At 52.6% G+C, this 26733-nt stretch overlaps 4 protein-coding genes across 5 annotated transcripts; 1 reads left to right on the top strand and 3 right to left on the bottom strand.

The window, feature by feature from the left end:
- Positions 1-304: 304 nt before the first annotated feature.
- RPS25 (ribosomal protein S25) lies at positions 305-2164 on the bottom strand. The gene is made up of 5 exons (XM_062013972.1): positions 2062-2164; positions 1799-1894; positions 1176-1359; positions 701-799; positions 305-369 (listed from the first exon to the last, which is right to left on the bottom strand). Exons 1-4 carry the CDS (start codon positions 2062-2064, stop codon positions 705-707), a joined length of 378 nt encoding a protein of 125 aa, XP_061869956.1. The 5' UTR covers positions 2065-2164; the 3' UTR covers positions 305-369; positions 701-704.
- A 5-nt stretch (positions 2165-2169) lies between these two features.
- Positions 2170-3870, top strand: TRAPPC4 (trafficking protein particle complex subunit 4). Its single transcript, XM_062013971.1, has 5 exons — positions 2170-2366; positions 2447-2621; positions 2706-2809; positions 2898-3024; positions 3400-3870. The coding sequence occupies exons 1-5, from the start codon at positions 2192-2194 to the stop codon at positions 3476-3478; spliced, it is 660 nt and encodes a 219-aa protein (XP_061869955.1). The 5' UTR covers positions 2170-2191; the 3' UTR covers positions 3479-3870.
- Positions 3871-5137: 1267 nt separating this feature from the next.
- Positions 5138-12038, bottom strand: SLC37A4 (solute carrier family 37 member 4). Of its 2 annotated transcripts, XM_062013969.1 has the most exons (9): positions 11803-12038; positions 11476-11708; positions 9956-10199; positions 8764-8922; positions 8307-8392; positions 7289-7402; positions 6925-6990; positions 5787-5925; positions 5138-5430 (listed from the first exon to the last, which is right to left on the bottom strand). In XM_062013969.1, the coding sequence occupies exons 1-9, from the start codon at positions 11948-11950 to the stop codon at positions 5264-5266; spliced, it is 1356 nt and encodes a 451-aa protein (XP_061869953.1). In that variant the 5' UTR covers positions 11951-12038; the 3' UTR covers positions 5138-5263. The 2 variants fall into 2 exon arrangements, with proteins under 2 accessions (XP_061869953.1, XP_061869952.1); XM_062013968.1 differs by lacking the exon at positions 6925-6990.
- A 730-nt stretch (positions 12039-12768) lies between these two features.
- Positions 12769-26623, bottom strand: HYOU1 (hypoxia up-regulated 1). Its single transcript, XM_062014196.1, has 24 exons — positions 26442-26623; positions 26124-26217; positions 24835-24913; positions 24390-24544; positions 24210-24286; positions 23156-23337; positions 22455-22570; positions 21551-21734; positions 20972-21106; positions 20055-20137; positions 19823-19955; positions 19357-19544; positions 18960-19098; positions 18787-18847; positions 17969-18051; positions 17431-17619; positions 17069-17268; positions 16816-16903; positions 16082-16204; positions 15588-15721; positions 15109-15193; positions 14395-14647; positions 13472-13555; positions 12769-13074 (listed from the first exon to the last, which is right to left on the bottom strand). The coding sequence occupies exons 1-24, from the start codon at positions 26503-26505 to the stop codon at positions 13013-13015; spliced, it is 2991 nt and encodes a 996-aa protein (XP_061870180.1). The 5' UTR covers positions 26506-26623; the 3' UTR covers positions 12769-13012.
- Positions 26624-26733: the final 110 nt, after the last annotated feature.

Genomic DNA, 26733 nt, shown 5'->3' with positions numbered 1-26733 from the left:
CACCTTCCTGATCTAGGAAGCAAGAAACGGGCTTCAACCTTCCTCCTGCGACAGCCAGGGATGGTTTAAAAGGGAAGGGGCTTTGCCTACACCAGCCAGTGATGTTAAACCATCCCTGGCTGGTGTAGGCAAAGCCCCTTCCCTTTTCCCAAGACAAAAAGCCCGTTCACAGTATGTTTCTAACGCTGTCTCACTGCAACACCTGGCTGGCAGAGGAAGGCAGCCAGGACCTGTAGTACCAGAAGCCACTATCAATAATGTGTCAATAAACAAAACATACACATTCCTGAAAAAGCAAGAAAAATGATTTCAACAGTTTTATTGTGTGCATCTACATATGACACGTTGTTGACGAGGTCACTGGAGAACCTGCAAAGCAAGAAGCCCCACATCAGACAACCATGTCCCACGAGCTGCCACAAAGCAAACTGCCTGAAAGCTGCTCCCACCAGAACAGTGTCATGGTGCCCTGTACCAGCGCCGCAGAGATGAGAGGGCATGTGCGGCTTTCCTTGCCCGACAGGCAGCAGGAACACAAACCACCGGCTGGCTCTTTAATGTGGAGAGCCCCCACATCCAGGAATGCTGCCTGGGCAGTGGCTCAGAGCATGACTGACAGCCCCTAAACGTCGGGAGCCATGTGGGAGCAGCCTGCCACGTGGCCCCTCGTTCCCCCTGGCAAGGCTGAGCCCCTACTCACCTCCCTACACATCTTCTCCTGCGGCAGGAGCATCTCCACCCTTTGTGTTCCTGGTGTAGATCACCTGGGCTCGGTGCTTGGACACCAGCTTGATTAAACCTAGGAGAACAGGCAGTCTCATGAGCTGTGTCCCCCACACAGGCTCCCCTCTGAAGCACACACCAGACAACACACGATGGGAAATACCAGAGCACCCAATACTACACACAGGCTTATGCAACGCTTTTGTCGGGCTGTGACGCTGGTTGTGTCACAACTCATCCTTCTAGCAGCACCTTCTCAGTGTAGCCGTGCCACTGAATGCAGCAGAACCTCTGCCCCTTACTTTTGAGCCCTTTTGAAACACAAGCTAAGGCAGGGGGTTGTCAAAACTATGCCAATTTGTGTACTTTAGGTGCAGCTTCCAGGGTGAGAAAGGAAAACAAAACATCCAGTTCATGCAGCTTTCTGCTTCTCCAGGGTTGTGAGTGCCTACCTTTGCTAAGCAGCTCCTGGAGTGCAGCCCTAGCTAGTGAGCCTCGAATCTTCAGTCTCTCTGAGACAACTGCAGGTGTGATGAGCTTGTAGTTGGGCACTTCTTTGCACAGTTTGTCATAGGTGGCCTTATCAAACAGGACAAGGTTGTTCAACTTGTCTCTCACTTTTCCCTTGGACCACTTCTACTTGAAAAGAGAGGGAAAAAAAACCCAATAAAACAACCCTGAGCCACTTTGTAAGCAATAACAAAGGACTGAGCTTGAGCATGCTTCCTAAACCACAGCATCAACCATCTCCATGTGGCATCTCATACTGAAAGGACATGCACAAAGTCGTCTTTTCAAGTGTACACGTTACAGATAAAACCTGCAACAGCTCTAAGCAGAAAGAAAAATACTTTTTTGTCTCTCAGATTCAACACCACCACGTGCAACCCGATGCGAGGGAATAAACGGCTCTTCTTACCACCGTGGCACCCACCCGCCCGCCCAGACCCGGTACGCGCGGGCCCCGCCGCTCAGGGCTGTCCGCGCCGGGCACGAGGGAGGCCTGAGGAGCCCCAGGCCTGGCTGCTCCCGCAGAGCCGGCCGCAGCCCTGCGAACGGCCCCGCCGCCTCGTACCTTCTTCTTGGCTTTGCCGCCGGACTTGTTGACCGGGTCCTTGTCCTTCTTGGCGGACTTGCCCGCGTCCTTCTTCTTCTTATCGTCTTTGGGCGGCTGCGAACAGAAGCACGGGGCGGTGAGCGCCGGGGAGCGGGGCAGCTCGGCCGGGGCGGCTCGGCCGGCGCTCCTCAGGGCCGCGGCCCGCCGGGAGCCGCGCCCGCGCTGCCGGTCGCGGTGCCTGTCTCCTCCCCCGCGGCCCCGCGGCCCGTGCCCGCGCTCACCATGGCGGCTCGGCTGCTGCTCCCTCAAGATGTCGGCCGAGAAAGGAAGCGGCGGGCGCCCGGCGTGCGCAAACCCCGTGGCCCCGCGCAGCTTCCGGGGCGCGGCCTGACGCGGCCCCGCGCCGGCGCCATGGCGATCTTCAGCGTCTACGTGGTGAACAAGGCAGGCGGCCTCATCTACCAGCTGGACCACTACGCGCCCCGCGCCGACACCGAGAAGACCTTCAGCTTCCCGCTCGACCTCGTCCTGCGCCCGCACGACGAACGAGTCGTCGTCGCCTTCGGACAGCGCGACGGCATCCGCGGTGCGGCGGCGGCGGCAGGGCCGGGGCCGGGGCGGCGGCGGCGGCAGGGCCGGGGGGGTGACATCGCGCTGTTCCCGCAGTGGGACACGCCGTGTTGGCCATCAACGGCGCGGAGGTCAACGGGCGCTTCACGGCGGATGGGAAGGATGTGTTGGAGTTCCTGGGCAACCCGGCCAACTACCCGGTGTCCATCCGCTTCGGCCGCCACCGCCTCTCCTCCAACGAGAAGCTGATGCTGGCCTCCATGTTCCACTCGTGAGACGCGGAGGGACGCGGCGTGGCGCGGGGGGGATGGACGGGGTGGCCCCTCTGCCTTCACTGAGAGCCTTCTCCCCGCAGGCTGTTTGCCATCGGCTCGCAGCTGTCGCCCGAGGTTGGGAGCTCCGGGATCGAGATGCTGGAGACAGACACCTTCAAGCTGCACTGCTTCCAGACACTGACAGGTACCACACCGCCTGCGGCCCCAGCGCTGCACAGCCCCGGGCTCTCACCGAGCTTGGCTTCCTCACACTCCTCTCACCCTGGCCCCAGGGATCAAATTCGTGGTCCTTGCTGACCCAAGGCAGGCAGGGATCGACGCCCTTCTCCGCAAGATCTATGAGATTTACTCGGACTTTGCTCTGAAGAATCCTTTCTACTCCCTGGAGATGCCAATCCGGTAAGGATAGACCCGCTTCTAATGGTGCAGCCGCAGCCCCTCGTCACTTTCTGCCTGTGCAGTGACAAATGCAGATGGCCCTGACGGTCAGTAGCAATGCAGACCCAGAGGTCGAGGGAAGGGGGAGATACACAGCAGGGATGGACACTGACCTGTGCGTTTCCAGTGCTGGGGAAACGGGGGGTGCTCTTCTTGAGCCCTGCTGTCTGCAAATCTTAATTAGCAGCCAAACCCACATTTGACAGCAGTCAGGTTGCTATCTCCGTGACTCAGGGACTCTCACCTAGGACACAGAGCTGAAGGACGTGGCGATCATGTCTTCCTTAGGCTGTTCCGTCGGTAAAGTCATCCCCTGCTCTCTTCTGATTGTTTCAGATGTGAGTTGTTTGACCAGAACTTGAAACTTGCTCTGGAGGTGGCAGAGAAGGCTGGACCCTTTGGACCTGGATCATAGAGGAAGCCTCCCCTGTGGCACAGACTCCTTTCTCTGAGGAGCAGGACCTCTCTTCCCCATCTCGCCTCTGCTGGAACTCGCTCCTCCACAAGAGAGAGTGTGTATTCCCCCAGCATGCTTCTATTTATCCCCTTTGCCGTGAAACGTACCTGAAACTCAGTCGTTACTACTGTTTACACTGGGCCACAGAGACTTCCTCCGCTGCTGTGGCTTAGCTGCCCTTCAGTGAAGGAAGGGAGGAGGTGCAGCTCTGCAGCCTTAGTCCTTACCACTGTCCATTCTTCCTTTCCTTTCACAATTGTACATATATGTTTTTCCTGTATAGCTCTAACTTATGGTTTTGCAGAGGGTTTCTTTCTGTGTGTAAGTAATAAAAGTTCCTCAGCATGGCGGATGGATGTTGGGTCTCTGCTGGCAGGTGGAATTTGTGCCAGTAGTGCCTCAAGAGGATGAACGGGTTGGAGTGGTTCCGCTGGCACCGTTCTCCATAAGACAACCAGAGCCCTTGTGAGACTGCTCCATTTTTATTTCACAGATAGTAAAAGATCACACAATTAAGTACAAAATGTAATTCGCTTCCATTGTTTTAATTAAGGCTGGCTAACTACTCTTGCAACCAAACTGTGCAGCAGAGGACCTGCACGTAGGTTCTGCACTAACTTGCCTCTTGCAGGACTCTTAAAGCACTAAAGTCCTTCTGGGGAAAAACGAGGATATTTAAAAACATCCCAGTTAAAAACCTGAGTCTACTTATTGCAAGGAGCGCTGGGCCTGACTGCTCAGGGCTGCTGGCTCGTAGTGGTGCCTCTGCTGAGGCTGATGCACAGACAGACACAGCCCCGCACTGACACCATCCTAGACTGTCCTGAAAACATACAATCCTGTGCTGGGAACGTGGACTTTCCAGACCTCCGGGGGCAGGAGCCATGGGCTGGGGGTGGCTGATGTCGCAATACCTGGGGCCGGGCTGGTTGTCCTGGCTGCTCTGCAGGGCACTTGCTACGAGCCGCTTTGGCAGCAGCTGCCTGCCCTGCAAATCATTAACACTACACAGAAATCACAGTGGGCAGGATCAGTTCACCACAAGGAGCTGCTTGAAATGCTCTCTTGCCAAGTGCCAAGAAGGTCTTGGAAACGTGCCTGTTTCCAAGTGCTGTGGGGAGCTCTGCCACAGCACCGCAGCGGCGGCCGCCCCTCCGGAGCAAAACACCTGCCCCGCTCCACATGGCCTACCCCAGGTAAACCTAAAGCCACGCTGCTCTCAGATCAGCCCCGAGGCCCAGCTGTAATCATCATCAGTCATCGCTCCGTCCCTGCTCCGGGGAGCTCATGCTTTAAGTAAACAGAGACAGCTGTGCAGGGATGACCGAGCGCAGGGAAGGCTCCCTCCAGCATCCCTAAACAATGAGGCTGAGCTGACAGCTGATGGCTGAGACAAACAGCGAGGTCAGAACTAAACATGGCAGCACCTGAGGCTGCTGGTATTAGAGAACTTTCAGGGGAGAAGCTCGGGCACAGAGCCCGCTTGCTTCACCCACGGTGCAGTGAGAAGGACGGACACTGAAATCATGGCAACTGTAAACTAGCTGAATTATCACATCTCGAGGGAAAAAGTGATCAGTAGCAGACACCGTGTGCCCTCACAAACCCAACAGTAGATGAGAAATTGAGACATTTTTTATCTAGGTTGCAGCAAGAGGTAAACTCACTCTTAGGCCAGTTAAACCAAAAATGAGCATCATTCACATGGGTGTGGGAGCATCCTTTTCACCCAGCAGCTTCTCCTCAGTCAGCCTTCTTGGGAACCCGTCCCATCTTGGTGCAGATGTTCCGGAGTAAGAAGAAAATGACTGTGCTCATGGTACAGGTGATTTCGGCTACCCAGAAGGCCGTGGCCCAGCTGTAGTGCTTGGCAATGGTGCTGAAGGGCAGTCCAGCCAGAAAACCCCCAACTGTAAGCAAGGGGAAACAAACACAACACTAGCAACACTTGTGCATCTACATTTCATCCACTGATACTCGTTTTCATGTGTTTAAAACTTCCTGGGGCCTGCTCTGAACTCAAAGCATGAGGTGAAACCCAGCCAGGTACAGCCAGAGCAGCCCTGCAGCACCCAGCTCTGATATCTCTACCCTGCTCCCTTCTGCTCCCTTCCCTCTCTCTGCTTGGTCCCTTCCAGCCCCTGCCACTCTGTGATTCTGAGCTGGCTTCCCACCATCAGGAACTCAGCGCCCAGGGGCCAGACCACGCTTCATCAAGAACACACAATGGGTTTTGTTTGTTCTGGCAGGAACTGGCGCTGCTCACCGTTGGCCATGAGAGCCACTATGGCGTGGGAGGTGCCGCACAGGTTGCCAGGAGCGCTCTCGTTGGCGATCACCCCGAAGAGGGCGATGGGCCCGTACGAGCAGAACCCAAACACAGCTCCCAGTGTCAGGATCCACAGCTGCCAAAACAAGTCAAGATCAGAAAGAGCATCTGTGCATCTTAGCAGTGTCAATCAGCAGCTGCTGAGAAATCTTGGGTCCTATGCAAGGCACAAGGGGGTTTTGACATTTTCAGTCTGACACCAGGTCCCTGGCCCAACGACAGACCTGGGGTACATGCAGCTCCATCACACACTTTGCTGGGCAGCATAGCTTCCCCTTCTACAGTTCTGCCCCCTATATTGCGTATCCACGACACAGGTTGTTTTGCAAGAAACTAGCACTGCATTGAAGGGAGATGGGCAATGAGCCCGTGAAGTCACAGGAGAGCACTGTGAATGGAGGTGCTGTCACAGGAAAGCTAAAAGCTTTCCTCATTTTACAAGCGGCTGATCAGAGAATCTGTATTTGTGAGAAGCCACTATCTGATAACCTCTGTGTTACTACACAAAGACAGAAACCAAACCAAACAAAACCAGCTTTGGTGGTAGCTTACGCTCTGAGAAAACTACCTGGTTTAGCGCTTGTCAGTCACTTGTGAAAGGACCACGAGGGATGAGTAACTTGACCACCTCCAGGTTACAGCATGCTTTTTGAACTATAAACATTTCAAGATGCCCAGGAGAAAGAGAGCATCATCTTATTTTCCAGATGGGAAAAAGAAAGAAAAAATTGAGAAAACACTTGCCAAAAATTCATCAGGATGGCACCCGCAGGAGGACAATCATTCCTCCTGACCTCACTTGTGAGAACCCTTAACTGACTACATTTTACCTGATGAACAAACATCCTCAGAACCTCCTACCTAAGAACTGAAAACTTTTCTACTCAGGCTTTTTTTGGTCAGTTAGTGTAATCAAATTATTTTAAGAACAGGTTGCTTTTACAAAACTTACAGTAATCTCTTCTCAGTGCCCTGGTTCTAAGTTCTGTGGGGCTAACCAACCTCTCAGGATAGGAAAAAGGTGGATCAGCGAAAGCAGAAACAGGCAGAGGGAGGAAAAATGCAAGGCAGAAACCTCTTGTTCTTTTAGGCCTGTAAGATCAGCTAGAGGTTGAAAGACTACAGTCCAGAGGTGATTTTCCTGAAGAAGAGAAAAAAAAGAAAAAGGAGAAAAGAAGTGGCATTTCCTTTGCAATCACAAGGGCAGATGCAAGTTGTGTGGACACCATCACCAGCAACGCAGGGTACCCCAGCCCACTGTGGCAGCAGCAGCCCAAACTAGACCAAGTTATCCCACTTCTCTGCACTGCAAACCAAGAGAATGCAAGCTTGCAGCTCTTGGGAAGGGTGAAGAAGAGAGTCACACTCCCTACCATCACACTCCTCACCATCAAAGGGCTCTCCCTACAGCCTACATCAGCTGCCCATGCGTGCATTACCTTGGGAGAATCGCCTGTGACTGTCACGCGGAACAGGAACATGGACACGCACATCCCAGCCATCATGGAGAGCAGCAGCGTGTGCCGAGGGTTCCCGTAGCTCGATAGACCCACCTGTGACATGGTAAGGGAGACACAGGGTCAGAAACTGGAAGGAAGGGCTCTTTCCATTTTATACTTGTAGTAACCCGTCCACATAGCCCTGTCAGAACACGGGCGGTGCCTCACAAGCACCTTTTAGCAAGGTTGGGTTTCAGGGCTGCCCGCAGTCAACCCACCACAGAAGCAGTTCCTAGTGACAAATGATACTTCTCTGTTACCACCTGCTCCCTGTTTCCACTCTGAATTTGGCTCCAGATCCCACCGCTGGATTTTAACATGGGTTTTTTTTTCAGCCAAAAGACAACTATCAACACTCAGATCTCTTTCACCACAAAAATCCAGAGAGCAAAGTAAAGCCCACAAATTACACCACATCAAACACCTAAAACCCAACAGGTGGACATATACAGTTCCCAAAACCTTCTCAGGGTGCTCGGCGCTTGCTCCCAGGCATGCAGCACAACTGGGCACAGGCTTGCTTCTCTCACTTGTACCACGCACTGGCAACACCACCTGACTGAGCACCTTAGACAAGCTGTTGAGATGGGTCACGTCCCTCCCAACAGACCTCCACGTAAAGGGAAAGAGTTAGTCAAGAGTGCTCTGATTTACAAGAGTCCCATTTCAAAGAAGAGCGGAGAAGACAGAAGAAAGAAACACAGTACTGAGAAAGGATGTTCCCTAGCATGAGGCAGCAGCTGTCTGCTTCTGCAGTCTAAGCATCCTCAATCTCCAGAGCAACATAAGCAAGGGAAACATTCTGATCCACTACTGGCATAGGTATTAGAGAGGGACGGGGGTAAATCATCTTTAAGCAATCACAAAGGTAACCAAAACAAACTGTAACAATTCTGAAGCACCTCAAACTGGCACTTGTGTTAAGGGCCCAGCTCACCGGAAAGTCCAGATTACTTACTCTTGCTACTGCTCTGTCAGAAAGGTATCCAGCAGCAATGCTTCCCACCAGACCTCCAATCTCCAAGGCACTCATGTAGGAGCTACCTAGAACACAGATGCAGCAACACTGAATGATGAAGGTCAGGCCACAACAATAAAGCTGTCATATGCTTTAGATGAAGCTCATCTGCTATCAACTCGCTGGGAGCTTGCACCCTCCAGCTTGTCCTCGTCCAGGAACATCCACCCATCTGCCATTCCCAGGAGGGCCCTAGCATCAAGGCACTCGGTGCACACAGTCACTTCATCCCTGAGCTCCATCAATACCTGCAAAACTCTAAGCAGATGGATGGGAGGGAGGCAAACAAGTCTGCCCAGTGAAGGTGCCTCTGTCCACTTCCCAGACTCAGTCAAGCTCTGGGCAAGGCCTCCCAGGCTGCAGCCACGAAGCTTAACGATGCAGCTCTACATCTTACCCACAAGCATGGATTGTCCCCTCTCCTGGATCAGGAAGAGCTGTCCCCAGTCGGTACAGCACGTTTTCACTCCAAAAACAACCAGGTAGCCTGTAGAGAGCACCCAGAGGTACGGTGAGAGCAGCAGCTCTGTCAAAGTGCTGTTGTCGCTGGAGGAACCTGTAAGGAAGATCAGGATAAAATAAACCAATAAACCCTTCATGAGGGTTGTTAGGAAAGTGATCTGCTTCTCCAGGTTTTGTGCTAATGTTTTGAGTGGCCTCCAAAAGCCACTACCAAACGAAAGAGACCCAAACAAAGATGCTGACTTTCAGGTGCTACCTTGATTTTTGCATCAGTCCTCCAGGACTGCCTCCAAACCTGCCCTCCCCAGAGAACCTTCTGGGGAAGCAACACTGTCTTCCTACACAAAGAGGTTGAGCCTGTCAGCGCAGGCATCGCAGGGCAGCAAGGAAGATAGGCTGAGTTGCCACCTGCCTTTAAAATCCTACAGCAAACCTCTGTTGCAATTCCCCTCTACCTGTTCTGCTTTAAGAGAAGCGCCGTATTCAGCGTTCTGAACAAACATTTACTAACTAGATGTCCTTAGTAAGGGCAGAAAACACTGAGCAGAGTCCACTGCAAGCCAAGGGTCAACAGAACCCACATTCGGGTGAGGGGAGAACTGCCTGTCCTCTGCCCATGCGAAGGAGAGGAAGGCCAGGTTAAGGAACCATTCCCTGCTGTTGCATTTCTTCTCACTCCAGTGCCCCCACGGAGACTCAGACCTCAACCTGAGCAAACAAAGCCCCAAGAAAACTGTCAGTGGGGCACGGGTAGTGGGAAGATATTACACAGAGAGGTGAAACAGTCAGCCACAAGCATCCCAGTAGCGCACACGTGGCCATGGTCAGGCCAAGCAGCAGGAGGAACTGGCAGTCTGGCTCTTGTTCTGCTGCACTTTGCTGTGATGGTCTCAGGACCTCATACAACAGTTAGACTGAGGCTTTGTTTCTATGACTTGTAACTGTCACGCAGCAGCTCAGCAGTTACCAGGACAAAGCTGCTGAAAAGGCGTCTGCCAAATAGCAGCTTCGGGAAGCCAGAAAGAGGAGGATCTCAGCACACCGACTGTGACACATCCATGCCAGAACACAGAAGGCACAGCACCCTCTCCTGCAGCTGCCTGCTGACACTGAAGCCTCACACCCACCTTTCTTCCCCTTCTTAGCTCCTTGTTCAATGTTGGGCAGCCCGACATCCGATGGCTCGTTTTTAATCAGGACAAGGCAAGCAAAAGAGACGACAACGCAGATGAAGCCGGAGAAGGACAGAATCACACGCCAGTCATAGCTCAGAGACATGACAGCAGCGACGATGGGGCCCAAGCCTCCGGCCAGGTTCATGCTTGTAGACAGGATTGCCCACCAGGTCCCAAACTGGGATGGCTCAAACCACTGAACAACAATGAAAACAGCGTGAGGTCTGGAAAAGAGAGCGATGCTGCACCCGAAAGTCCTCAATTGAGCCACATGGTGTGGGTTTGGGGCAGCTCAGATCCAAAGCTACAAAATCAGCTGAAGGGAGAGCCCGCTCTTTGCTATGTAGCCAGGCAGGGAACCGCAAATGTTAAGCAAGGGTCAGCCACGGGAGCCTGACAGGTGCTCACATCGCAAGCCAGCTCGGACACGTTTCCATTTACAGGCCGTGAAACCGAGACGTGGGCTGGGAGAGGGAAATTTAAGAGCGCACGGTTGTGCGTACTCACTCACTGGGAACGGTGTCCTCCCAGAGAGGTCTGCTGGCACGGGCTCGTGCATGGACACACAGTCACGGGGTAACTTTAGGACTCGCTTTTGCATGAGGTATCAGGCACGATCAGCTCTGCATTGTAGTGTGTGCTCAGAGCCAGAACCACTCAGTTGGGGTCAACAGGAAAATGTCTGTTCTTCAGAAAACACTACATCTACAGGCTCTGTTATTTGTGCCTTCCTTTCTGTGCACGCAGCCACTCAAGGCAGTCCTCCTCTGCCAGTTAGACACCTCACAGCAGGGGAATGCACTTGTTCATCTTTCCCCTCCTCCCACTACTACACATGTTTCTGGATTTTACATTTTTCCAGATAAGTCAGCACGCAGCTGACCTCCTTTCCTTCTGTCCTAAGGCAGAGATCAATCTGTCCCAGATTATCACAAACAACAAACTGTGGGCAGCTTAGAGGCTCGGCTCGTGCCCTTCCTCCGTGTGTTACCTGGTTTTCCACCTGAGCAACGCGCAATTCCCCAGTTCCTGGCGTGTGTAGGTGGATTCTGCTCACCACCCTTACCCAGGAGCAAACCACCACAACAGCTGAGATAGGACATCTCTCTTCATGTTTAAAGCACTGGATTCTAACAAATTCCGTCCCTTACAGCAGACAGGATCTGCTAGCAGGAGACATTACTTATCAAACTGAGCTGAATTGAGGCATGCAAACGCAAGGACTAACAAGCTTTTTGCTTCTTTTTTAGAGTAAGCAGAACCTCGTGCACAAGAGACTTCCTCTGCAGGCAGAAGGTGCAGCCAGCAGTTTGCATCCCCTGCTTTGGCTGGAGGGAGACAAGAACTGACACGAGTTCCTCCAGGTTCCGAGCAAATGCTGCTGCTGCAGTGTGGTCTGCACAGACCTGCTGCTGGGATGGCTCAGGAGAACAGCCCTGAGGAGGTTCCCCTCCCTGGCCTTTTCCACCCACCTTTCGCAGTATCTTCCCGCAGGGCGGCCAGCCCAGCCCCTGGGCCAGTCCGTTGAGGAACCAGAGCCCGGCAAAGGCCGTGACGGTGGAGCTCCAGGAGAAGACCACGTTGACCAAGCCCACCATCAGGAGGCCGGAGGAGAAGAGCCAGCGGGCGCTCATCTGGTCCGAGAGGACGCCGCTGATGAACTTGCTGATGGCGTAGGCTGCGGACTGGCTGCTGGTGATGAGACCTGCGGCGGGGCAGAGCCCGAGGCGCCTCAGCCCGGCGGCACGGCGGCCCGCCCGCCCCTTGCAGCCCGCCCCGGGACACCGGCCCCCACTCACCCAGCTCGTCCTTCCCCAGCGGCACCTCGGCCATCACGGCGGGCATGACGAACGAGAAGGTTTTGCGGTTGAAGTAGTACAGCGTGTACCCGACGAACATGGCCGTGAAGATCACGGCCCGGTAACGGCCGTACCGGCCAACCGCCATCCCGCCGCGCTCCTCCGGGGCCTAGGCGGGGACGGGACGCCACGCGACAGGCCGGCTGCGGCTCCGGACGGCGGCACGGGCCGAGCGGACGGCCCCGGAGGAGCCGAGGGGCGGCGAGCGGCAGCCGCGGACCGGGCGACGGGCAACGGGCACCGACCGAGCGGCGCGCGCCGCCCCGCCCCTGGCCCCGCCCCGTGGCCACGCCCCCTCCCGGTGAGCGCCGCGGCCGCGCGGGCACGGCGGGAAGCGCCGCTGGTTGTGTGCGGGGGGAGACGCCAGCAGGGGGCACGGGCAGACTCAGCGGCGAGCGGGAGGATGGAGGCGGGGAGGAAGGCGGCCCGAGCACGGGGAGCACGAAGGAGGGGAGTCTGTGCCCCGACCTCCGGCGTTGCCCCAAATACACGATGCACCACGCGGTTCTTCTCTCTGTGTCCTTTGCCTTCAGCGCTGCCCCTGCCCAGCTTCTTTATTTTGTAATAAACTATGTCCAAAACCTCTCTAACACGTCTCCATCCTTGTTTTTCAGGCTCTGCTACAGAGCCCGGACAGAGATGGCTTTAACAACAGCCTACAGATGCAGCATCCTGAGCCCCGGTTCTGCTCCGCCTTCCCAGGAAGCCACATGAAAGCACACCTCCCGTCAGCTAAACCCAAATTGTTTCCTTCAGCTAGGGCCTCACGTGCAAAGACAACACCGTCTCTGCTACAGCTGCTGCTGCATTCATCCCATTTACCCCCACCAGATGAAGGGTGGCACAGAGTTCACGTCTCTCCAGGGAAAAGCCACATTGGTGACTTCTGCATTGAAACAGAGACACTTCTCAGTGGGCACACTGCCACCTTTAAGCACATAGGAAAGGAAAAACCCAACAAACGTTTCACTAAGTTAGCAGAGGCAAAATGCCCAGAAAGAACAAGAAATAAAATGTACATCTCTATCCCATGGTGGTGTCAGGCCATTTGTTGTGTTCCATTTTTACACCATGACTAACCAGGTCCATTATAAAAAGAAAGTAACCCATGAAATAAATAGATGTTGACACTAGTGGCATTTCAGGGCTGTTACAACTCATCGTTTTTCCTGCTTTCTCCTCCAGCTTCTGTGTTCTTCTCTTTTTTGGACCCTGTTTAAGAAAACAAAGTCAGTTACACACTGTAAGTTTTCACAGCAGGTGTTAAGTGTTGCCCAGACTCAGTCTGTGGTGGAAGGGTCAGGGAATGCTTTGGGGACTGGCACTCAGCTCCGAGGAGCTGAAGACACAACCGCCCTGGGCCTGCTGTGCCGCTGGCCCAGTGACAGCAGCGGCAGAGCAAATGGAGGCAATGGCACAGCAGAGCTTCGCAGTGTACACTGAAACTCTGGAGGAACCACAATAGTTGCGTTCCTCTTAGCAGGATGAGCAGCTGACCCACACTTGGAGGTGCTGCCATCTCACTGCCTCCTACAGCTGCAAGGACAGGCAGCAGCACACGGACGGCTGGAACTTGTAGCTACCGAGTCTCAGATAAACATTTACCCACCAGAGTTTGATCCAGGCTCATGATCTGTTGCAGCCTTCTCAGCTGTAGGAGGTTCCTTGGCTGGACTGGCATCCTCAGCTTTATCTGTGATTAGAGTTGAAAAAAAATCAAGAGGTGAGGGAAAATACAAGGCAGATCAGGAGCAGGGAGACAAGGAGACTCGTGCAGAGGGTTACAGACAAGCCAGCGGTGATGCCTCAGCAGAGGTGTAGCAATACGCTCCCAGAGTGGATCTCCAGCACTTGGAGAAGCACCATGGAACTGCTCTGCTGCCTCTATCTGCCAGACTTGATGTGCCTAGAAGCCCAGGAGATTCACTTATTGCACAGGCCAGTCACTTTGGGAGCTGTGGCTATAAGCAGGACCTCTCACTCGAGCCAGAGGAATTGGCAAGGAACTCTGTTGACAAGCAGCAGATTTTAAAAGTCTATATTTAGAAGGACCCCAGCAATCAGAACCCGAGGATCTTAAAAATATCAGACAACTGCAACTCTTAGTGCCCCAATATATGTTTGTGTCTTTTCCCGGCGCCCATCTAAGCCATCTAATTCATCAATAGCTCATTCTATTGCTTGATATAGGACACCACTTTGAATTCTTGTCTCCAGACACCCAGAACACAACTGACGGTTTATCTCGATGACAACCAGATAGATACTGGCCTTCCTAGGAAACTTACACGTACTTTCTGTTTCTTCACAGAAGAAAACCCCAAACAGCGGGGGGAAGAGGACACTGCCATACCTGGATGTTCTCAGCTGTCTTTGAAAATCAAGATAATTTAATTCAATTCTACAGTTACCTACCGTTAACTGTTGCCTTCCCTTACTTAGCTCCCTTTTACTCAAGGCAGAGAGATGAGCGTGTTACACGTGGTAATGACACACCAGGAGTTACATACGTGTTCTCCATGCACTTCTCACCTTCTTGTTTCCCCTCCGTGGGAGGGATAGTGTTCTCAGTCTCAGAGGTCGCTGTACCGTTCTTGCTCGAATCAGCTTTCGTGGTGTTCTTCTCCTTTTTGGGTTTGGGTTTTGCAAACTTGGCCTTATTCAGAAGATACTGCACCTCCCTGTCCAAGGCTGCTACCTTGAGCTCTATGTCTTTGGACAGCAGGACGGGTTTCTCAGTAGGAGAGAGCTTATTCTGTTCAGCCAGCGTCTCATTTTTCCAGACCTGTGGAGATGAGAGGGGAGAGCTGCTTTTTGAAAGCTTCTGGGTTCCAGGAACTGCTGTAGGCCACAGTATCTCAAAGTAACCGCTCCTGTGCCTTTGAACTTACTTGGTGACACTGCTCCCTGCTACACTTCCACCAGCTTCTTAGTCACACGGATATAGGAGAAAACAAACCCAGAAGCCTCAGCACCCAAGAGCTGCTTTTATAGGCTGCATGCAGGCAGATTACTGGGCTATGCCACCACTCCTGGAGACAACCCTCCACATGCAAGGCAAGAGCCACTATCCCCCCAGAACTCTCTGGGGTGGCACTGGACACTAAACAACACTGAAACCCACAAAGCAGTTTGCTGGTGGCATGGAAACAGAAACACACCGTGACCTTGACTGAAAGTACGACAGGAAACACGAGCCAAGCTGCCACCTCCTCCCTCCCCCACAACCACTTGATCCTTTATTACCGTTGTTTCATTGATGGCTTTTTCCAGCGTGCTCAGTTCCACCTCTGTGAATATCTGGTCAGACTCTGGAATCATTCGAGCTCCGCTTAAAGATAAGAAAGGAGTTTGTTTTCCTTAAACCAAACAGACCATGCACTGAAAATCAGGGTTTACAGCTCCAGTAATCACTGTAATAACTGGCCACTGCACATGCCAGCCCATTAGTACATTTTACACTTAGGTCTCCCCCACCTGCAAGACACAGAGTCCCAACTCAATCTCTGCATGCTAGGAATGGAACGCAGGGCCAGCAAATGAGCTATCACAGAGCAGAGAAACGGGGAAGGTCCAAAAGGCTGGCACTAGGAAGTGGGGGTTTTGGTCTTCCTTCCTCAGATAGCACTACTGACTTTCAGACCACACATAACTTGGGTCAAGTTCTGTTGGCATCTCTTACATTACTAGCTGCATAACTCTCCTTCCTAACAGCTTGCTCTTACTTGAGAAAGATGGTTGAGTGGTTGAGCAGGCTCTCCAGGGCAGCCAGGCGTTCTGGCCACTTTCTCCTTTCCTCAACGCGGAAGAAGAGGTTCCTACAAAGCTTTTTGAGCTCTGAAAGCTTGTCTTTCAGCTCCTGAGAATGGGGAAGAGGGGAAAGGAGACAATTAGTTTGCCCCTATCTAACATAAGAAACCTCAGAAGTTAAAATTGCAGGTTTTGGTGATTTCTTTATGAAATACACTACTTTGATACAGTAAAAAAGAGCCACGTGACTGAACTGCAAGTGCAATCAAAAGGTTACTGCAGAAGCTGTTGAAGGTGAACCCACGGCTACAAGAACAACTTCAGGCTTTGTTCTGTGCATAACGTGCCAAGGATCCAAGAAAACTTCCAAGAATCAGACTACAAAAGATCAGTCACTGCTCTGTCAGCCTGTGTGGTCATTTCCAGGCCGGTGACAGCAGACTGGGAGCCTGACTACACGCAGCCATACCTTTGTCGTGGCTGCATAGCCCTCCTCCTCCATCCAACTGGAAGCCTCGTTAAGCTTCTTGGAAATTTCTTCTCTCTGCTCCTCCGTTGAGACAAACTGATACTCCTCTTGGTAAAGCTTGTCCTGAAAAGAGCCAAGCAAGCACTCTTGTCAAATAGCACCACATGTGGAAGTGTAAAACAACCCGGTCACCCACTCACGACTGGGCTAGACTGTGAACTCCTGGGGTGCTGCCTGCACTGGCCAGGAGATCCTCCCAAACCCAAGCTCCTGCTTCTTGCATTTCCAAGAGCATGATGGCAATACATCAAGTATACAGACACACGCGCACACCAGGTGCATGACAGTAAAACTGCAACAACTGTGATTTCACACGCGCTTAACTGGAGTTGCCTCTTCTGCACAGAAGCTCTGGAGAAGCTGTAGCTTCTCTACAACCTGAGTGCAATTGCTCTATAAGCAATTATAAGCAATGAGGGATGCTGGAAATCTAAAGTGTAACATCTTAGGCCGAAGGTAATTATTCATTCTATATTGAGGAAACCTCTCAAGCCCTCATGGGCCTGGGGAGCCTAATGGTAGCAAAAACAGAGAGTGGAAGACGAAAGCTGGGCTCTTCAATTCAGCTTCTCCCAGCTCAAACAACTCTTCTGCTTTCATATCAGCCAAGCAGCATAGAGCTGCACTTCCATCTGCTCTCCACAAACTCTCATTTCTTGATGTTCTTCTCTTACCTGGGTCTCAAAGATGAATGACTCCAAGCTGTTGGCCGATTTTTCTCTTTCCTGTTTCTCTAGATCTCTGACAGTCAAGTCTTGGAGTCTAACATGTGAAAAGAACAGAAAGCAAAGGTAGCAAGTGCCTTTAGGTGCCACATCACATACTTCAGCGTCTGAGGATGGCAGTGCAACGTGAGCTACGGCTGTTACAAAGCAAGTCACTTCTGTTGTCTGCAGCCTTAACCCGGCAGAGCCAACTCAAACGTACTTTTTCATCGAGCTCTTTAGCTCCTCCTCCAGCAGGTCAGGCACATCGTTCACATCCAGTTCCATGGTGATCTCATGGACAAGCTTCTGCTTCTTGGGCGCTTTGATCTTCTTATCTTCCTCCATTTTGCTAGCTGTGCTGTCACTGGAACTTTTGGATGGTTCTTCTTCTTTTGCAGATTCCCTGTTTTCTTTTGGGTCCTGTGACAGACAAAGTGCATTCTCAGGCAAGGGGACAGATTTGCAGGTTTTGCAACGTTTTTTTCATGAAGCAGGGCACTAACAGGAAAAGAAGAATTCTGCTGAGAAAGCTCCAGTTCTCAGACATCAAATCACAGCCCCGTCCTTCCATTTGATGCTCACCTGAGACTCCGATTTCTCGTCGTCTTCCTTTTTGTGAGACTCTGCTTTTGGGGCAGCAGTTTCCGTCTGATCTGGAGATTGCTGTTTCTCTCCCCTCTGCTCTTCACCGGCATCTTCTGCACTGCTCTTCTGTTCTTGTTTGTCCACCTGCTCCTCTTTGCCCGCTTCTGCTAAAGTCTCTTCTTCTTCCTGTCATCATGGGCAAGGAAAGTGTTTTTAATGTAGCAATTCCATACAAGCGTTTACAGAACAGATTGTTCCCTGCAAATGTAGATATGAAAAGCAGCATTCTCAGTGACTGCAGCTTAGGAGGGACTGCGATGAGATACAAGCAGCTTTTGTCTCACTAGAAGGAAACCTAATCCCTATTGCCAGTATCAATGGCAGCTGTGCCTATGCAGCCCGAGAGAAAGCAAGGAGCCTGACAGACACCTGCACAGCGAATACACAGGCATGTATTCGTCACATGAATCACTGCCTCCTCGACAGCCACAGCAACACCCAGACTCCCTCCCACCCACAGTCACCTGGGGCTCACCTGAACAGAGTCCGTTAGGTTCTCTCCGGTCTCTGGCGTAGGGCCACCACCCCCAAACAGGCTTGAGATGGTGTTTCCAAGTTCTGTCGATGGGAGACAAAAAAGCACACAGAAAAGCATTTTCAGCTCTCAGTTCTTCCCTTTGCAACCATAATGATCACCAAGGCGCTCCCTTTGTGTTGTAGGTTCGCTACAGAAACACTCCAGAAGCTCATCCTTCCCTGACCTTACTTGGTGTTTTCACGTGCATGGACGAGTTGGGGGCTCTGCTTCTGCTAGAATGTGACCTGAAATTTGTCACTTTGACTGCAAAGCTTCAACCCGGGGCTGCATTAGCTAATCCTTGCATCATCCCTTCTCCTTGAAACGCAAAGATTTCCAACACCTCTCTCTGCAGGGAAGCTTGTGCTCTAGAACCTGAGCAACACGAAGGATGGCTCGGGGCGTTACAACCTGGATGACCGGAAGGGGTAATGCTGCAGAGCTGTGGATGCAGGACTTCACTATAGACCTCAAACTAGCAGTAGTGGCTGAACAAAGAGGAAACGACTCCTATTTTTCAAACTGCAATTCATGGCATAGTCACCTTAGGAGTGTGTCACGTTTCAGAGCTCCTAGCAGCACCCAGAAGCCGCTTGCAAAGGGCTTATAGGTATTTTGGAGCTGTACACGTCATCAGAGGCTATGGATAATCGCTTAGTTTCCATGTCCCCAAACCATGGTGCTTGCTTGGCTCAAAGCAATGATATGCTTTGGTTATCCCACCTACTGGAGGCAAAACACAATGGTCGGTATGAATATCAAAGTTTGGCATTTACTTGTCAGCGTTGACTCCTCCTCCAGCTTGTCTTCCACCAAGGTCTCAAACACGGATTCCACCTTGGAGAAGGGAGCGGAGAATTAGTTTTAAGCAGGGACCATCAAGATCAGAGAAAGGGACAGACCTGGTAAATGCATCAGCTGACAAATGTCACAACAGAGTGGTGCTTACACGGTCAAGACTTAGTACTCCGCTCTCGTCCATATTGAAGTGAGCTTTGATGCCTTTGGATTCGTAATCCTGGTGCTTCTTGAAGCTATCCCCAACTCCTTTGAGTCTCACGGTAGTTAGATTGAGAGAACCAAAGATCCTGATGACATAGAGACAAAAAGAAAGAGAAAAGTGAAGGTGACAACGCTGTAGAGCAGCTGAATGCTCCTCACTGTCACACCTGCAGTGACAGACAACTGCACCAAGCGAGGAACCAGCACAGTTGGGTTTGTTGAAGCACAGACAACTCTGACAAGAGCTCTGCAAAGAGCCAAAGGTCTGCCTGCCAAGAGTGCCTCCCAGCTAGGCATATCACCCTGCTAGGGAGCTGTCTGCTCAGATGCCGGGCTCAACTCACCGCATGTCATCTGGGGTCAGGAAAGACAGATCCCCGTAGTTGACGTAGAACTCAAAGTCATCCGTGTAGCGGTTGAAGGTGATGACTTTGCGCTGTGGATAGGGTGCCATGCGCTGGAACAAAATCCTCTTGTTGTGCTTTAAACTTTTGGACTTATCCTCCTCCTCCACCTCACGAGTAAACTCCACCTGCATCGCGAACAGACAACGCGACTCAGCAACTGCACACTCCCTCGACAGCACCCAGCCTTGTGCGAAAGGTGGGGACGGGCAAGTGTCTCAATAGGAGTTTCCATACGCCTGGTTCTACAGCAGGGACAACTTTCTTCTGCTTTACCAGACTAGCAGAAAGACCTCCCTAATTTCTTTGCTCAAAGGCACGGATACAACAGATCACTCAGAAGGTTTCTCCAAGAACAGCCCCATTTACCCACACCAAGTGCACGACAAAGTAAGCCAAGGGTTACCTGGATAGGAAACACAGCGGCATCCCGAACAATGAAAGGCTTCACCTTAAAGGCTTTGCTGAGAGCAGCTGCCTGGTAGACTGCACCCATAGCAGCAGCCTCATCGGCGTTGATGTTCTTGCCCAGCTCTTCTCTGTGAGGTGAGAGGCAGCAGATGTCAGCTTTGCAGCCGTTGCCGCAAACAGCAATTTGTCAAGAGGAGTCAGACTGGAAAGGGGCCTCACATACTCACTTGCCCACAGCTTTCAGCAAAACCTCCTGCACTTTGGGGACCCGTGTGGCACCGCCGACTAGAATCACCTGGTCAATTCCATCCTATGGATTGGAAACAGACACCTTGTCTTGAGGAAGCGATTTTGGAAAGCAAAGATCAGGGCTTCCCTGGTCCATCACACAGTGATGCAGTGCCCTGAGAACACCCCAGCTACGTCCCACCGTGCCAGTGCACCTCAGCGCCTGGTGGGCCTCAGACAGCGTGACAGAGGGCACACCAACACGAGGAACCTGGAGCCAGGCCTCTCAGACAGGGACAGCGTGACCACTGCTTTGCGTCATGGTCTACGTTTACTGCCAGAGGAGCCAGTGACTCAGACAGCAAGCTGGACCAGAACAGAGGGAAACACAGACTCTGAGAGGTGACTCAGTGTCTTGCATTGAATACTAGAGCCAAAACATGCTCACGGCATCCTGGTGCCCTGGAAAGCAAGCACTGAACAATGCAGTAGATCTCTCCAAAGGACTGCGCCATGTTTGGCTCGATTGCAGCCCACTACAGAGAACTCAGGAGAAGCCTGAACAGCAATAGCTCTGTTTCCAGGAACTTACAGAAAAAATATCATAAGAGAGACCAAAACCAGCATCTAAGAGGAAAAAAATGAAGGAAAGTTGAGCATTTCAAACTTCCAGCCCAAGAGCAGAGTTTTTTAACAGAAAGAAACACCTCCTCCAAGTTTCTGGTGGATGGTGCAGGGGGCCACGACAGACTCCTGCCTGACAGTACAGCCAGTAACCTCATGCCAACAGCAAGCAGGAGCAGGCACCTGCACCTCTCAACAGTGCTGAGAACACACACAGTGATGCTGTGATCATGACGTGACAGTACCTCAGTGCACAGAAACTTCAGGCTTGTCAGTGCTCTCCTCAACCTACCAGGCTCATCTCGGCGCTGCTCAGAGCCTGCTGCACAGGTCCTGGGACGCGCTGGAACAAGTCTGAGCACAAGTCCTCAAATTCTTGCCTCGAGACCTTGGCCTTGAAGTCGATATCATCTAGCAGCCCCTCAATCTGTCCAGAGAAACACCAGCCAGAAGGAAATTGCTCGTGGAGCATTCTCCAAGCAAAATCTCTGCCTGACCTGCCCAGGCTGCAAGCAAGTTCCAGCTTTCTTAGTGTACCCAGGATGTGACCACACTCACCCGAACCCTCCCACTGCTAAGGCAACGAGAAGATGGGATATGAATATAGCAGACAGCTCCTCTCAGCAAGAGAGGACAAGAAAACCTCATGTGAGCTATTCATCATCATCAATCTGCCCATTTAATAGCCAGCAGTCGCAAGTGGGCACAAGCTGAGAGGAGCCACCAGTTGCACCAACCCCCCTGGGACACCAGGAGCCATCCTCCCCAGCCCAGCACCGCTGCAGAGGGACGGTGTCGCTGCACCCCATTGTGAGCCCAGCCCAACCCCAGCCTGAACTGAGCAGCAGCCCCCCGTGGTGGGAGCTCAGACCTGTGCCACGTGGTCAGCATTGGCACTCAGGACGGTTTTCAGGCGGTTGGCCTCCTTCAGTAGCTTGGCCATGGCCCGAGGATTCCTCCGGACGTCTTTGGAAGGGTGCTGGTTGTTAAAGAGTTTGGCCAAATAGTCCCGGAGACGAAGCTCCATCTCTAAACCCCCAAGTGTACGGTCGAACCTGAGCGAGAGAACGAACTGAGCTGTGACAACTGAAGCTGAGGTGACCTACAGCCAAAACTCACGTATCGTTTCACACACATGCAAGCACTCAAAAGAAGATGCAGCACTGTCAGCTGTGATGGACTGTGAAAGAACAAGAAATGTCCCAAAAACTGCACACGATAATGAAACAAGGACAAGAAAGATTGACTGCCATAAAAGCCTCGGAGCAAGAAACTTCACTCTATGTATGGTAAAAGCCTTACTGCCAAGCATATGAAGCAGCTGAGGAGCCAAAGCCGTCTTAGGTGCCAGGTATTTTTCTTGGAGACAGCAGTATAAATGTTTCACAGCAGAGAGTGTCTGGGCTGCCAACTCACAGCACAACTCTGTGTTTTTGCTCCTCTCTACAAGGATATTCTGCTTTTCCTAACTGACAGGCTGTAAGATCACAGGAAATGGAATTACCCTGTAACAGCTTAAGGCTGTAAAAGAAGCCTGAAGCAAACTAAGTACACCAGTTGCCCCAGGAAGTTCTCAGGTACCCTCTGCACAAGACAGCAACACTGTCAGAATGATCAGCGAGTGGAGCCTTCTCACTCCCGCTGTTACCCACTCTGCCATCCACGTTACTGTGCTGGAACCTCACTGCACAATCCCACGCTTAGAAGAGACTGTGAAACAAATGATTTCTTTCCTAAGACCTGTGGGTTTTGTGCAAGTCATGATGAATTCTTACCCAATGCCCTGGATCTGCAACTGAGGCTGGGTTCCCGAGTCCTTAGTTTTCACTGTCTGATACGTAACAATAGTACAAATGGTGCTTCCTGCTCCCATGTCGTAAAACATGATATTCTGAAAAGAGAAGCTAGGAGGGTGAAGCAGAAACACCTGGATATCCCCCATGAATAAGGACAGAACCCCCTGCTGTCCGAGCTTGCTGCAGGCCAGAGCCACCCGCTCCTTAGCCTGGCTCCATCCCAGAGTGAGGGGACTTGTGCTTTGACCAAACCCAGGAGATGCTCAGGGGTCACGCTTGACATAAGCGGACAAGTAGACTTTGGCCATCCATTTCACAGATCGGAAAACAAAGCTTGGCTTTTTAAAAGATTTTTCAACCTCAGGAAAATCAAGTATTTCAGAGTAAGTCTTCCCATGCTTTAAGTTTCCCCCACCCCCTCCGCAAGTTGCCGGGTGATGAACAAGCACAGGTTCACCCCGTGGGAACTCCCAGCCACCTGCCCTTGCTCCAGAAGCTTTCCAGCTCTGACACACAGTCACATCGGGTTTCACCTCCTCCTCTTGTGGATGAACAAGTCAAAACAGAGGAGACTGGTTGACTAGCAGAGTCCAGTTCCTCATAGCTAGGCCCTTTGGATTTCCTCCGCAGCGCTTGCCCGCCGCTCATGCGGGCCTCTCCGTGTCCCCCCCTGCGCTTACCTGTGCGGTGGCATTGATGTCCTTCCTCCTAAACACGCCATAGTTCAGCGCCACAGCGGTGTTGTCGTTGATCAGCTGCAGCACCTTCAGGTCGGCCATGCGAGCAGCGTGCAGGACCGCTCTCCTCTCTGCCTGGTTGAAGTAGGCGGGAACGGTGATCACCGCGTCCTTGATGGGCTGCTCTGGAAAAGCCGCAGGGAACATGTGCTTGCCATCACACTCGTCGTAACAGGGTGACAGAAGCAGAGCCAGAGAATCCAAGGTAGAGACTTGTACAGAGTGCAATTCTAAAGCACCACCAGGATCCAGGGTCCTTAGGGATCAATCTCTCCATGTCCCACGGAAACCATGCAGCCTTTGCACACTCCAGCAAAGCCACGTGCCTACCGACCTCCCTTTCTCATGTCAGGATAGTCTCAAATGCTCTGGGATGCCTCACATTTAAAGCAAGGTAATAAAGCGATAAAGTAAGACTCTGTGAAGATAACGTTTACTCTTCAGAGGGAAATGTCTTGCCAGACAAACCCATCAACTACACTCACCCAACTTTCATCACTGGGGCCTTTCACTAGCAACACTGCGGGGAAAAAGCACGACAGTCCCTTATCTGTTAGCAAGTTTCACAACAGAGGGCAGTTGTTGCTCTTTAATTGTAGTTTGGCTGCAGCTGCAAGTCTCTGTCCAGATCAGCAAGGACAGTGCTCGGCAGAGCCACTTCCACCCCCCCTGCAGCTTCCTGACAATGTGGTTCTGCTCCAGGCACACACGAGTGAGAAAACGCTTTACCCTCTCTCCAGACACTGACAGTGAAGCTTCTCCACTGCAAGGCTGGGTGTCATCTGGGGTGTCAGCCCCCAAGATTAGGGTTAAGACCCTGAACTCACATCGGATTAGACACAAATGATGACTTGACAGCTGCTAAGTCTGGCTTACAGCCTACAGATGAAGTTATGCCACATCCTGCTTCTAAAAGCCCCTTTTCAAACACCTTCAGTGTCTACTGTAGTCCTGTAATACACGTACAGAGAGTAAGAAACAGTTAAAATCTTCCAACCTGCAAATTCTTCTGCCAGACCACGTGAATAGTTGAGGACCATCCCCAGCATCTCCTCTGGAGAATACTGTATCGTCCTACAAGAAACAGACCGGAAAGGAAGTCACAGCAACAACTATCAGCTGTAGGGGCCCAGTAGACAAAGTCCCAGCCACAAGGCATCCAGAAACAGCCACTTACTGGGAGAGCTTGAAGATCACAGTCTGCCTTTTCTCATCCTTCACCAGCTCATGCTCTGGGAAGCGTGACTGGTACAGCGTCACCTGGGGGTTATTGACCCGCTTACCCAGCAGGTCCTGGAAGTACCTGAATGCCACCTTTGGGGTCCTTATGGACTGCAGAAAGAAAAAGCCCATCAGCCAGCTGCACTTCTTTGGCTTTGCTGTTGTCAAACAAAGCTCTCCCAAGCCACGCGGTGAACAGCTCCTGTTATGGGAGCGAGGAGCACAACCCCAGTACACCAAGTGCAAGAACAAAGAGCCAGCAACACACCAAGGCGATGAGAAGTACAGGACAAGAACTGAAACTTCCCAGCTCAGACACTGATCACAAAGGACCCAGTGGTGGGAACATACACTCTGCGTACAGGAACTGCAGTTGGTGCCACAGTCACACGAGCTCTTACCATTCCCAGCGCGCTGTCACCAAAGAGACGCTCGTTCTCCTTCAACGCAACAGCCACAGGTGTTTTCCTGCGGGACTCCCTGGGAAGAAAGAGAGGAACAAACCACTCAAAAGAGATGAACGTTCCATGCAGAGTGAGGAAGGACATGGTTTCAGTTCCAGAAAGATCAAGGGAAGGTGCTCGGGTATCACATACCGAGAGGAAGGGCAGCCTCCCCTCCTCTGAAGGGCTGCAGTAGCAACACCTCCCTTCAGAGCTTTCACTCCTCATGACATAGAAAAATAAGCCAAACATGGGCACACATCTCCCAGATTCACAGATGAAGCTGTGGTGGGAAGACTGCTGTTTTCCCCATAACACAAGACAGATCAACAAGAGGTGCCCCATTATCTGCTTCAATTCACACTTTAAAGACCACAGTGAGTGTTTCCCTACCAAATGGCTTAAACTGCTCCACTCGGCCCAGTGCACACTTCTCACTTCCAAATGCCTTGTAACACATCATCAGGTCTCACACTAGGCTGCAACAGATGAATTGCCTTGAAGAAGAAAGGCTTACAAGCAGCTTTCTGGAACGTGCTGCTTTGTTCTTAGACAAGACTGGCTTTATTTTCCCTATCCTCCACCAGCGAGCCAGGTGAGACAGTTCCCTCATTCTAATTGCCAAGTGTCCGGGAGCCAAGTAAAAAACCTATTTGTTATCTCTCAGTCCAGACTCCCAGAAGATGAAGATGTCCCTGACTATGCATCCTCTCCCAGCTGCAGATCTTTCGTTCAGTGTCTTGGGGAAGGGCTGCAGCGACAGCAACCAAGGGAAAGAAGAGCTTTATCTGCTATACGAATGAGCAGGGGTTCTGAAATAGCTGCAGCTAAACAAATCTGCCTCTGGGCTCCCTTATTGAGGGCTGGGACTCAGATCTCTTACCGGGTGAGGTGAACACCCCACACCGCAACTCTCTGTGTTGGAACTGCAGCATGTCCTTACCAGCGCAGGCTTTTGGGTTATTTGCTTAAAAGGCCCCTAAAGCTCACCCCAGGATGGTTAAAGAATGACTCCTGCCCTGCAGCTCTGAGTGATGCTCAGCAGCTGCTCATCCAGGGCAGGAAATGAGAAAGTCCTGTGTTAGGGGATGGGTGCCTTCCTGTCACAACAGCAATACCTGAACCTGTGCTACCCTACGTTGCTGCCTCCTTACGGCACTTGCAACGGCCTTTCAAGCCGCAGCACGACAGGGAGCAGCCCCCTTGGCAGCGGTGTCACGCGGGGCCGGAGGAGGAGCGGCCATTACTTGTTTAAGACGATCTCCATGGGCACCCCGGGCTTCACGATGGCGATCTTCATCGACTCGCTCCCCACGTCCACCGACATCACCGCCACGGCCTCTGCAGCGCACGAGGAGACAAACACGAGGCCCGTGAGGCGCCGCCCGGCGCGGACCGAACTCCCGCCCGGCACCCGGCGTCCGGCACGCTGCTGCGCCGCCGCGGGCCGGAGCCGAGCGGCCGCCCCGTTACCCGCTCCCCGCCCACCCCGGAGCCGCCGTCGGGGCCGCACGGCGCGGCCCAGCGCACAGGCCGCGGCCCCGCTGTCCCGCGCCGCTCGGTACCTGCGCCGGGCAGGCAGAAAGGCAGCAGCAGCCAGGCCAGCGCGCAAGGGGGCAGCCGCGCCATGCTCGCGGCCGTCCCGTCCCGGCTGGTCTCGCTCCGCTCCGTCCCGTCCGGTCCCGCCGGAGCTGCTGCGGCGGCGGCCCCGGCGTCTCGCGCAGGCCCCGGGCCCGGACGCGGCGCGAGCTCATTGGCGCGGCCGCCGGCGCCGCGGCCCCGGCAGCCAATCGCAGCGGCCCGCGCGCTCCCATTGGGCCACGTCGGGGGAAGCCGGAAGCGGGCACGACGGGAGCT

This window comes from Colius striatus, chromosome 23 (assembly GCF_028858725.1).
Source record: "Colius striatus isolate bColStr4 chromosome 23, bColStr4.1.hap1, whole genome shotgun sequence".
Lineage (NCBI taxonomy): Eukaryota > Metazoa > Chordata > Aves > Coliiformes > Coliidae > Colius > Colius striatus.
Note: the sequence above shows the minus strand (reverse complement) of the source record. Positions and strands in the feature narration are given on the sequence as shown.

Coding starts and splice junctions, on each gene's coding strand:
- TRAPPC4 (XM_062013971.1), top strand. CDS start 2,192: ATGGCGATCTTCAGCGTCTACGTGGTGAACAAGGCAGGCGGCCTCATC. Junction 2,367..2,446: donor ACAGCGCGACGGCATCCGCG/GTGCGGCGGCGG, acceptor CTGTTCCCGCAG/TGGGACACGCCGTGTTGGCC. Junction 2,810..2,897: donor CTGCTTCCAGACACTGACAG/GTACCACACCGC, acceptor CCCTGGCCCCAG/GGATCAAATTCGTGGTCCTT.
- SLC37A4 (XM_062013969.1), bottom strand. CDS start 11,950: ATGGCGGTTGGCCGGTACGGCCGTTACCGGGCCGTGATCTTCACGGCC. Junction 11,709..11,802: donor GCTGGGGAAGGACGAGCTGG/GTGAGTGGGGGC, acceptor GCCCCGCCGCAG/GTCTCATCACCAGCAGCCAG. Junction 8,393..8,763: donor GGGACAATCCATGCTTGTGG/GTAAGATGTAGA, acceptor TCTGTGTTCTAG/GTAGCTCCTACATGAGTGCC.
- RPS25 (XM_062013972.1), bottom strand. Junction 1,360..1,798: donor GCGGCAAAGCCAAGAAGAAG/GTACGAGGCGGC, acceptor CTTTTCAAGTAG/AAGTGGTCCAAGGGAAAAGT. Junction 800..1,175: donor CCAGGAGCTGCTTAGCAAAG/GTAGGCACTCAC, acceptor CTGTTCTCCTAG/GTTTAATCAAGCTGGTGTCC.
- HYOU1 (XM_062014196.1), bottom strand. CDS start 26,505: ATGGCGCGGCTGCCCCCTTGCGCGCTGGCCTGGCTGCTGCTGCCTTTC. Junction 26,218..26,441: donor TTTCTGCCTGCCCGGCGCAG/GTACCGAGCGGC, acceptor CGTGCGCTGCAG/AGGCCGTGGCGGTGATGTCG. Junction 14,648..15,108: donor AAGCCATCAATGAAACAACG/GTAATAAAGGAT, acceptor TCATCTCCACAG/GTCTGGAAAAATGAGACGCT.